This window comes from Dendronephthya gigantea, unplaced genomic scaffold (assembly GCF_004324835.1).
Source record: "Dendronephthya gigantea isolate DGI-Jeju-01 unplaced genomic scaffold, DenGig_1.0 000045F, whole genome shotgun sequence".
Classification (NCBI taxonomy): domain Eukaryota; kingdom Metazoa; phylum Cnidaria; class Anthozoa; order Malacalcyonacea; family Nephtheidae; genus Dendronephthya; species Dendronephthya gigantea.
This window is the reverse complement of record NW_021163055.1, coordinates 32,111-43,762: the sequence shown is the minus strand read 5'-3', so window position 1 is coordinate 43,762 and position 11,652 is coordinate 32,111. Positions and strand designations below refer to the sequence as shown.

At 35.1% G+C, this 11,652-nt stretch overlaps 1 protein-coding gene across 3 annotated transcripts; it reads right to left on the bottom strand.

Annotated features, from left to right (window-relative positions):
• Window positions 1-2,048: 2,048 nt before the first annotated feature.
• On the bottom strand, window positions 2,049-10,845 carry LOC114527589 (golgin subfamily A member 6-like protein 22). Of its 3 annotated transcripts, XM_028549281.1 has the most exons (18): window positions 10,702-10,845; window positions 9,958-10,029; window positions 9,647-9,772; window positions 9,219-9,311; window positions 9,107-9,139; window positions 8,833-8,925; window positions 8,598-8,693; window positions 8,151-8,246; window positions 7,351-7,404; window positions 7,061-7,156; window positions 6,565-6,618; window positions 6,037-6,141; window positions 5,648-5,752; window positions 4,513-4,617; window positions 4,108-4,203; window positions 3,695-3,820; window positions 3,320-3,373; window positions 2,049-3,012 (listed from the first exon to the last, which is right to left on the bottom strand). In XM_028549281.1, the coding sequence occupies exons 1-18, from the start codon at window positions 10,750-10,752 to the stop codon at window positions 2,950-2,952; spliced, it is 1,518 nt and encodes a 505-aa protein (XP_028405082.1). In that variant the 5' UTR covers window positions 10,753-10,845; the 3' UTR covers window positions 2,049-2,949. The 3 variants fall into 3 exon arrangements, with proteins under 3 accessions (XP_028405082.1, XP_028405084.1, XP_028405083.1); XM_028549283.1 differs by lacking the exons at window positions 4,513-4,617; window positions 5,648-5,752; XM_028549282.1 differs by lacking the exons at window positions 6,565-6,618; window positions 7,061-7,156; window positions 7,351-7,404.
• Window positions 10,846-11,652: the final 807 nt, after the last annotated feature.

Sequence of the window (11,652 nt, the reverse complement as noted above, 5' to 3'; positions counted from 1 at the left end):
TATACCACTTTGACAAGTAGTATATAATAAAAAACTTATTTGCCGAGAACTCAGAAAACATTGTGTGTTGTGGACCCTCGACCATCGATATCTCGACGTAATATCGACAGGACTCGTGTCCACAAAACATGTTGTTATATGGATGCTGTGTATTTTAAATGTTATTGGTTCAGTCGTAGTCACATGACTTTAAATAAATGCAATGTTTCCCGCCAGGGAAACAAGTGAAAAATTGTCGCCCGCTTCTTGCCATAACAAAGTAAAGTGGGGTTTTTAAATGAAATTGTTGTGTAACATGTATGTTTTTGTTCCAAAATATAACAAAGCACTTAATGTACACTATACCTCGGGAAATAGTGAGTTTTGTTTTCCCTCGAGTCTCAATATTTCCTTCGACTTCGTCTCGGGAAACATTCAGACTCTTGGGAAAATAAACCCCACTATTTCCCTCGGGAGCATATACATTAAGTGTATAATGTTTCCTTCGGTCGCAGCAAATAAGTGTTAATTATTTCCCCTTCATCAATAATCGCGTGATAACTTCATTGCTTTCGACTTAGAGTTTTCAACAGTTAAATATATTGCAAGGTTAACTCCCATGAGCTATGCTCAAAAATGCAAACCGTCCTTTTTCAACACATTCACTATTTTTTTTATTTTGGAAAATAATTTGAGAAACAATAAAGTTGTGACGTAATTATTTGACGCGTTCATTATTACTACAACCAACTTACAAATGATTAAACTTTAAATATACCTCCCCGTTACTCACTTTTTCTCTTACCACTAATGACCTCGTTGGGTGACAGACAAAATAATATTTGCTTTATACGTCGAATTTTGGTCGCTCCGAATGCAATTAAGACAATTAGAATGCATAATAAACCTCATTAACTACGATTACGTCTACTGTTTAAGTTTCAGGAAAGCTTGAAAACCAAAGCCTCGGTAAGGAGATAAGATTCAATTTTGGGCATGCTTGCTCTTTATCTCTCATTGAATTTAAGTAAGATATAAAACGGCAGGTAAGTCGAAACGTCGAGAAGTGTTTTGTCTATTTTAGGCAGTTCTTATACCACATTTGATGCGAAATTTTCGTAGAAGACGCTGCTCTGTAATACGCTGATTTATATCCTTTCAAGAAAGACCCAAACTATATATATCATCTCATGTAAAATCAAAGCATGTGGTAATTTGAGAAAAAGTGAATAGACGGTTAGGTCATCTGGTAATAATCGTGATTATGTTTACTCTATTATATAGCTAACACACATTCACTAATTTCTAACCATGTATAAATTAACAAGCGCGCCCAGCGCGAAATCTAACGAAACACGCACTGCGAGTTTATTTGAACGCCTCATACTAATATCCAGTATAGGTCAGTGTTTTTCCCAGAAAAAGGTTCGTCAGACAAAGTTTCGCGTGAACGGATGTTCATAGCCTACCTTCAGGTCGATCCGTAATACCGATTCCCTAGCGCCTCTCAATCTGCTGCAGGGATTATTCCAAGGAAATTTTATGACCGCGCAAAATCGCAAGAAATGGTAAAATTTACGCAAATACAAAGTTGTGCCTTAATAAAAAGCTCTAGTTGCCCTGTATCAACATAAGAACACGTGTTGATTCGGCAACTCAGTTTACTTCATTTACCACAATACCGCACTGCACATGCAGAATTCTCTTAGAACTGCATGCACATTAATTATCATTGCACCTTAGCCCTTAGGGCCTGTTTACATAGAGCGAGTTATCCCGGCTAGGCGAGGTGAAAACTGCATATAATGAAAGACTAATCAGGTTAAGCCTTTGATGTGATACGCTTTTTACCTCGCCCAGCCGGGATAACTCGCTCCATGTAAACAGGTCCTTAGAAATAATCCCTGGTTCTGAGGCACTTGAAGAATGGTTTTGAACCTCCTATTTGGTATACAACATATACATGCATATATTTAACATAAATTAACATACATATATTTTTTTAAATCAACTTCAACTCCTTTCGCGAAAGGTAAACATCAATTTTTTTTTCTTTTTTTTTTCTTTTGAAAGGTTGATTATGCCTCTTTACGGCTTTTCATTTTTTTGTGTTTTTTTTTGCCAACTCATTCTCACAGCGCTATATTTTGCGCTACATTCAAACAAAGGAATAACTATACGAAATGTACTCAAAGAGCTATGCATCCATGAGCTATGCTCAAAGATGCAAACCATCCTTCTTTTGAAAGCTCGATTATGCCTGTTTGGCTTTTCATTTTTTTGTGTGTTTTTTTGCCAACTTATTCTCACAGCGCTACATTTTGCGGTATTTTGCGCTACATTCAAAGGAAGTATACGAAATACGAACAATAACAATTCAAACGTGTCGAAACGAGCAGTGCCACGATTACACGCAGCCCTATTTTTGGGTGTGCATGCGGGCGATACATATGTTGCGGGTGTATTGTATACAAGTGCTTATATATAATTCCGACATACCGTAGAAAACATTAACCGCTTTTCGCAAGCCTATGCATGTATCCGACATATGGTAAATATTACACAAGAACGACTATATTCTAAAAACCATTTCTACATGCACTAAAAACCTAAAGCACTAGTTAAAAGTCTATGTCTAAAATGTCCTAAAAAGCTAGCTACCATAGGCAAATGTTCACTACAATGTTCTAAACACATATGAAGATTTACTACAGGATACGCCCTTTCTCATAACAATACGAAACATACAATATTACTTACATCTAAATATCTGTGCTTAAAGACCATCTAGGATAGCTGTGCACTATATTAATGTTTCAAATACTGAAATGTATTAAATACCTTACCCTTAAAATGCGGCATCAAATTTTCAGTACTCAAAATGTCAACTGCCTTGGCTTCGCCATTACTAGTTGCGGTGCTGTCCAACGATGGTGCTTAAACATGCATTCATATAAATTAACAGCCAAATTAATCATTCGCCTCTGGAAAGTGGTCATTCTCTTCAGCACGAGGTGCAGCAACAACAGGCGGCTACAATGGAGACAGTTTAGGTCACGCAAGGAAATACGAATATAACAAACGAATCTCTTTTATAACCCATTTTAACTAACTCATAACTCTACCCAGGAAACCTAAACTATTCGGAAATTGGCAGGTGCAAGTCAGGGCGGTAGGCTTAACTGTGTATTCATACATTCGTTTCATGCCCGACTGATTTCTTTTGTACGCTATTGTTAACGTTCCTACGCGGTAATAAACATTAATATATGAATATACAAGCGGTTTAGCTACGGCCTTTGGTGCAAGTAATCTTTTCTCAAAGCGACAGCAAACTCACATTATTTTCATTAGGCAGCTGTTGTTGTGGTACTAAGTTTCGTGTTCTGTTGATCTAATAAAAGAAACGAGCTGCAATGACGCCGAATGTTTGTTGATTGGAATCATGGAAAAGGTGAAGGTTCTTTTCAACGGAATCGCATCGAAGCTTAAGGAATCTTTTCAAATTAAAGACATTACTTAAAATACGCGGTTACAAAACGTTGCGAGGTGTTTAAACTAAAGATACGAAAATAAACTGTGTTTGCGATTTGCGAAGACGTATCGTTATTATTTGTTTCTTCTCCATGTTTCTTCTCGTTTTCTATGTGTGATAGCGATCATTTACGCATGCGTGAAGTTTGATAAGACTACAAGAAAACACACAAATGCCTACCATAAGTCGAAACACTTGACGCAGAGCTCCATCGTATTGTACGCGATCTTCATGATCCAGGAGCGATATGTGTAACTGCACAAGAGTCTCCGACATTTCATTCAATCTCGTTTTGTAAAGATCAATCTAGACACAAAGAGCTTCAGTTTTTTACATCCACCAAGACACAAATTCCTTTACAGAGGAGAACTTCAAGAAAACCGAAATGCACGTATATTAAATATATTAATGATCACTGAGTTAAATGGCTAGGTTTTAAAACTAGAAATGTAGTATCTTAACTGGGGAGGGGTTATATAAGCGCTATAGTTACGTGAACAAAACCAAATTTTCTGCTCGATGGAGGTAAATTATCGATTATCGATTAGATTTTCTTACCGGATGAAATAACCCAGAATGATATGATAACGTACCTGTTCCTCTTGTTGCTCCACTTGTGAATACAAGTCATCCCTTATCTTTAGCAGATTAGTTTTACTTATTTTCGATTCATCCAAAGCACGTTTGACCTAGACGAACATTTGCAGATAAACATGGTACAGACTATGGTATAATAAAGGTTTCAGTGAAACTATCGATACAATGTATTCCGGTTCAATCAAGTACAGTAAAGGTCTGTTCACACGATCCAATTTTGTTGGATCCAATTCACTTCTGACGTATGAAATATAGTCAGTTATTGATAAAGCAGTACTGCATTTGCTGCCCATAAACATTACAATTTTTCGTCCAGATTGCCGTTTGGTTTTTCATGCAAATGGTGTGCATGCAAAATAGGGAATTACCGCGGTGTGTATATATCAATGAATATTATTTACCTGTTGTTCTAAGTCTTGCTTCACTTTCATCAAACCATCTATAGTTGTTTGCATCGCTGTGATTTCTTCTTGCTTTTCACGTAACATCTCCTCACACGCTGCGAACTGTAAAACAGAAAGCCGTAAGCATCGAACGTGTTATTTCACTCCATCTATTGACTATCGTTAATAGACTGTTATATCCGACAGTTGAAAATTACTAGCAGTGAATAGTAGATGCAATCAGAAACAACAAATATTTAGCCGTTGTTCTGACTCAATTGAAACTTCCTCCTTTAAATGATCTATAAATAAATTAAATGCATTTGCAATTCTTGTTTTTCATGCAAATGGTGCTGACCGCTATAACAGGGAATTAATGTGATTCATATTATTTACAATTATTTACCTGTTGTTCTAATTCTTGCTTCTCTTTCATCGAACCATCTATAGTTGTTTGCATCGCTGTGATTTTTTCTTGCTTTTCACGTAACATCTCATCACACGCTGCGAACTGTAAAACAGAAAGCCGTAAGCATGTAGACGCGTTATTTCGCTCCATCAAGGATACTGATCAGTTGAAAATTACTAGCAGTGAATAGTAGATACAATCAGAAACAACAAATATTTAGCCGTTGTTATGACTCAATTGAAACCTCCTCCTTCAAATGATCTATAAATACATATTTGCACCTCTTGTTTTTCATGTAAATGGTGCTGACCGCTTTTACAGGGAATTAATGTTAAAAACTATTATTTACCAGTTGTTCTAATTCCTGCTTCTCTTTCATCAAACCATTTATAGTTGTTAGCATCGCTGTGAGTTCTTCTTGCTTTTCACGTAACATCTCATCACACGCTGCGAACTTTAAAACAGAAAGCCGTAAGCATGCAAACGTGTTATTTCACTCCATTTATTGCATGAATATCGTTACTAGACTGTTATATCCGTCAGTTGAAAATTACTAGCAGTGAATGGTAGATGCAATCAGAAACAACAAAAATATTTAACCGTTGTTCTGACTAAATTGAAAGTTCCTCCTTTAAATGATCTATAAATTAAATGCATGCATTTGCAATTTTTGTTTTTCATGAAAATGGTGCTGACTGCTTTTACAGGGACTTAATGTAAATAATATTATTTACAATTATTTACCTGTTGTTCTAAGTCTTTCTTCTCTTTCATCGAACTAATTACAGCTGTTTGCATCGCTGTGATTTCTTCTTGCTTTTCACGTAACATCTCATCACACGCTGCGAACTGTAAAACAGAAAGCCGTAAGCATGCAAACGTGTTATTTCACTCCATCTATTGACTATCGTTACTAGACTGTTATATCCGTCAGTTGAAAATTACTAGCAGTGAATAGTAGATGCAATCAGAAACAACAAATATTTAACCGTTGTTCTGACTAAATTGAAAGTCCCTCCTTCAAATGATCTATAAATTAAATGCATGCATTTGCAATTTTTGTTTTTCATGAAAATGGTGCCGACCGCTTTTACAGGGAATTAATGTGAATAATATTATTTACAATTATTTACCTGTTGTTCTAAGTCTTTCTTCTCTTTCATCAAACCATCTATAGTTGTTTGCATCGCTGTGATTTCTTCTTGCTTTTCACGTAACATCTCCTCACACGCTGCGGACTGTAAAACAGAAAGCCGTAAGAATGTGAACGCGTTATTTCACGACATCTATAATATCTACATATCAGCAAGTCTGTGGCAATAATATATGCAAGTATAATATATGGTATAATAACAGCAAGTCTGTGGCGTTTCTGGCTGTGTAGGTCTAGAATACCGGTCAGTTAAAAATTACTGGAAGTGAATGGAAAAAGCAATCAGACCCACAATGAATAGACCTTTCTTATAATGACGTCAAACGCGGAAAATCTGATGTTACACGAAATTTGATTGGCTTGATAGTTTTGTGCAGCCAATCAAACTTCGTGTAACATCAGACTAACGTTTGACGTCATTATGAAAAAGGTCTATTCTGATGCTCCTTTTACCACAATATTAAATAGTCAATATATATAAGATTTGATTTAGTCGAAAAACATTTACCTGTTCTTTCAATTCAAGATTTTCCTTCTTTATGTTATCAATGGTGGATTCACACTATAAATGAGGTAGATGCACATTAAATTTAAGGCAAAAAGCATTTCATATGAAAGTCAAATTACTATTGTTAATTATATTTAGCTAGAGTCAGTGCTAGAGTGGACGAGGGGTCCAATCATCATCAATGCATGGATATTGCAATCATTGCAAAACTATTAATAAGAGTATTCGCCATTACACACTTACTTAATGTTACTAGTACCTACTATAGTACTGTGAAGTATAATAGTATGTTCAGTACCTTGTTTACCAAACTTACTCAATCAATTCTTACAAAAGAAAATTTAACTTCCACAAAATATTTACACATTATACTGACTCAAAAACTTCCGCATTCAAACGACCTATATTTTGTGCCCTTCGATTCGCGCTTCTTGTTTTTCATGCAAATGGTGCTGACCGCTTTTACAGGGATTTAATGTCCAAAAATATTATTTACCTTTTGTTCTAAGTCTTTCTTCTCTTTCATCAAACCATTTATAGTTGTTTGCATCGCTGTGAGTTCTTCTTGCTTTTCACGTAACATCGCTTCGAACTTTAAAACAGAAAGCCGTAAACATAAAAACGTGTTATTTCACTACATCGAAATCTAGGATACCTGTCAGTTGAAAATTATTGGAAGTGAATGGAAAAAAGTAAAACAATCAGAACCACAATTAATTCTGATGCTCCTTTTAGCACAATTAATATATATAAGATTTGATTTAGTTGCAAAAACATTTAATTTACCCGTTCTTTCAACTCAAGATTCTCCTTATTTGTGTTATCAATGGTGGATTTACACTATAAATGAGGTAGATGAACATTAAATTTGCGGCAAAAAGCATTTCATATGAAACTCAAATTATTATAGTTAATAAGTCTGTTAATAATATTTAGCTAGAGTGGATTGAGGGGTCCAATCATCAGGAATGCATGTATATTATCTGCTGCAATCATTGCAAAACTGTTAAGAGTATTTGCCATTACACACTTACTTAATGTTACTAGTACCACAGAGCATACAGAGGTTTGACCTTGCATTAATTATGCGTTCCTAGCGGCCATGTTGTTAGCCAGTGCGCTAAAGAGAGGCCCTATCCCCCCCCGAACATTATAAATAGCCATCGCTATATAAATAAACAGATCGCTCCCAATCCTATACTCTTCTAAAGGATAAGAACTAACAAAATCTGGTTTTGAAAAAAAAATTGAGCAATGTTTTTGTCAAAAATACGATTTCTCCAGATAGTTCTGTCTCGGCTGTTTGTATTCCATACATGTGTTCAAGCCGCCGCCATATGCATGCTTTCCTGGGGGGAGTAGGCCTCTCTTGAGCGCACTGGCTAAGCCAGGGGTACGCAAAATTAACAGCAGTCAAACCTCTGTATGCTCTGTGCTAGTACCTTGTTTACCAACCATACTCAATCAATTCTTATAAAAGAAAATTTAACTTCCACAAAATATTTACCCATTGTACTGACTCAAAAACTTCCGCATTCAAACCATCTATACTGGAAAATTTAATTTAGTTGCAAAAACATTTATACCTGCTGTTTTAACTCCAGATTTTCTTTCTCTAAATTATCTATATTCCCTTTCTTTGCCACTACTTCACGCAAAATGTTATCAATTTTTGATGCAAACTGTAAAAGATGCAATTTTTTTGTGAGGCCATCTATTTAGGTAGTCCAAATTTCATTATTCTCAAATCCTCCTGAGCCTGAAATCCTCAACTGATTGTTACCCTGAGTTGCATGACCTTACCAGTGACACACACCCCCTATGTCCCTATGTGCATGTCAGCTGTGACACACAGTCCCTATGACACCCTCTCAAACACCCCCACCCCTTAGCATGTGATGTAATTTGTCAAGTCAAGTATGTACAGCCCCTAACAATGTTAATGCATGTTTACCCTGTTTATCAAGTTAAGTCAGCCAATCATGCAATTCATTCTTACATAAGATTTTACTATGCAAAAACCATTTAATCACCATTTTTTGTGACTGATCAAGTTCCTTTTTCAATTGATCATTATGTTCCAGCACTGACTCTAGATTTTTTTGGCTTTTAAGCCAATGGCTGTTACCCTAAAAAGAGCATGTAAAACAACACATATTTAATTAAAGGCAAAAAGCATTTTACAAAGCATTTGAAACAATTAATATAACAGTTGTCATGGATATGATTCAATATAGTGATATCACATTATAAATGCATGTTTATTACCTCTTGTAATTCCAATTTTAAATGATATATCTCTTCTTGCATTACTAAGTTTTTTTGCTCTTCTTCATGAACCTTTTCCTCCAAATTTGTACACTAGTTAGTGGAATATATATGTACAAAATAATTTAGCTGTTTTAATTTGATTAAATTATTATCATTCTAAAATAATAAAATTATTTCAATCACTGGCTGACATGTGTATGTGTGTAAAACATTCTGCCATTTCCTTTGACATTTTTTTTCTCAGTAGGCAATGTGCATTTAATATATATACCTTTTCATTCAATGCCATGTTTTCATTTTGTTGCTAAAAATGCAATAAAAAGACAAAATATAATTGTCATGAAAGTTCTAATAAATATGTTTTCACGTAACACAATATTTACCTCTCTTATTTGCAGTGCTTTCTGATCTATGGTGTCCTGCATCGCTGCTTTTTCATGCCTTTCACAATGCAACTTCTCCAAGGAAATCTTCAGCTGTCAAAATGCAATATGTAATTAATTAAAAAAACAGAATTTACAGTTATAAGTATATTGATCAAATATGATATGCACCTAAGGTTAATACTTGTGACTTGTCTATATAGTCTAATATTAGGTGGATATTACACCAAAACATGAAGATTACCATGCAGGGTTACAGCTCCTTTTTTTGATCCATGGTCTTTAACTAATTGCCCTCAAAAATGTGTGGTACCCTAAGCCCTAGTATGTTTACTCTGACTCTAGGTTAAATACATGCAAAACAGAATTAATAAACTAGCTTATTACAAAATAATTCAAGTACTTATATAGGCACTGATAATATTTACCTCATCTTCCAAAGTAGCTGTTCTTCTGATATAAGATCCACTCAGAGCCTTTTGTTTAGCATTTTGATCAATTTGTGTTAAATGTTTTGTTGTCAAATCAGATATCATTGTCATCGCTTGCTCCATCTAAAACATGAGAAAAAGAACAAATTTTGGAAACATGCACCCTAGAAGTCCATTTTGTGTTGGACTCCAAAACGTTTTTGTTTCAGATAGTTATAGAAGTAAAGCAATTAAATGAAAAATCTTGTCCTTATATATTGTTTCAACATTGTTTGCTATAAACATATAAATATCATTCTTAAACATACCGCCCGTTCATTTCCATGGAAATTATTTTGTGCCTGCTTGTCCAGTGGTCCACTATCGATATATTTAGCACCCTAAAAACATTGTTAAAAGAATCACATACAAAGAAAGGCACAGCCAAGTCTGAGATTCTAAAACGATCCCTAGTGTCATTAGCATACACAAATAGAGCTTTGTACATTTGGCTTCACTATTACTTCCTACCACACGACACGCGGTTGTCATATAAATTTAATGGTCAAAAGGATGAAATATAAAGGGAAGTGTACGTGGGCACTAGAAAACAATCTTTTCCCCCTTGCTTGCACTGATATGTGAACCAGATATCACATTTATTGAGACAATTTAATTGTTATATCACTCGAACAGGGTCAAGGAAATTTCATTTAGCTATTTTGAAATGGATTTAAAAAAGAAAATCTCCGACTTATTCGCACTGAAAGCGAAAGAATTATGATTGTTGGCGTATGTCACACAATCGTTACAATTTTTAATAATGAAAAAACTACTATTTAATAAATGAACAAAAATATACGCCATTGGACAAGTCACAAAACGAAACTACGTAATAAAAATTATTATTTATTAATTGCGTAAAAACAGAACCAAACATTCGTAAAATGTGTAAAAATGTAGCAAACATTGTAGCAAAATTAATTAGACATAAAATAAAGCAAAATACTGCGCCACCAAAGGCAAAGAATAAAAAAACTACACCATTGAACTGCCATCTACATTCTACATACCGGGTGACTATTTAGATCTCTACTTGCAATATAGTCGTTTGGATATGCCATTGTACGAGCCTTTACGCAGTTATCTTACTATAAAACGCTGAATGGAATTCGAATTTCGAAAATGTATCTCTTGTTCCGACAACATAGAGAAGATCAGAAGAATTGACAAATGAGAAGTCAGGTGACAATAACAGCACCTCACCTGCAGTCTGTACTCTGTAGGATGGAGTGGGTGGAGTGCACTAATGAAGCGTGATTGGCTATCAGAGAACGAAAAGCACCAATCAGTAGCTTCTCTCGATGCATTTGATTGGTTTCTTTGATTTCCATGGGTCAATCAAACTATAAACTATAAACGTATATTTAGTTTAAGGATTTCGCCATAGCAGTTTATTTTTTAATTTTTCTTAACATTCATTCTATATTAGAAAGTCATATTAATTAATTCGTTCAGTTCTTAGTATATTCTGAAGAATACCCTTTTTCACATATTTACGGATCTATAACTTCACTATATGCAGGTCAGTTTGATTACAATGTGTCCAGGCACAAATTACAAAAATAAAATATTCATAAATAAACGACAAATTCATTTCGTGGGGCAACAAAATTGTTTTCATACGCAGACCATGTTCAGCTCTTCTATATAGGCATCAAGGCGGCCTTGGAAGATTTCGGACTTACGAACACACTGACCTCGAAATTAGAACTGGTTAGTGCGGCAAGTTGCAGATTTATTTTCTCAGTGACGTCATTGACATGGTTGTGCATCCAGTTCCATTTGGAGATCAACGATACTACAAATTCCTGAGACATTACGCTAATCCAAAACCTGAGAAGCTGATTGCTTGCTCCAGCCTCCAGTTTTTGCCTCGTCATTTCTTAGGTTGGATAACGCGGTAAATCCAGCAAGTTGAAACACGTGTATGAATCTTTATCTAAAGAACCAATGAAAACACA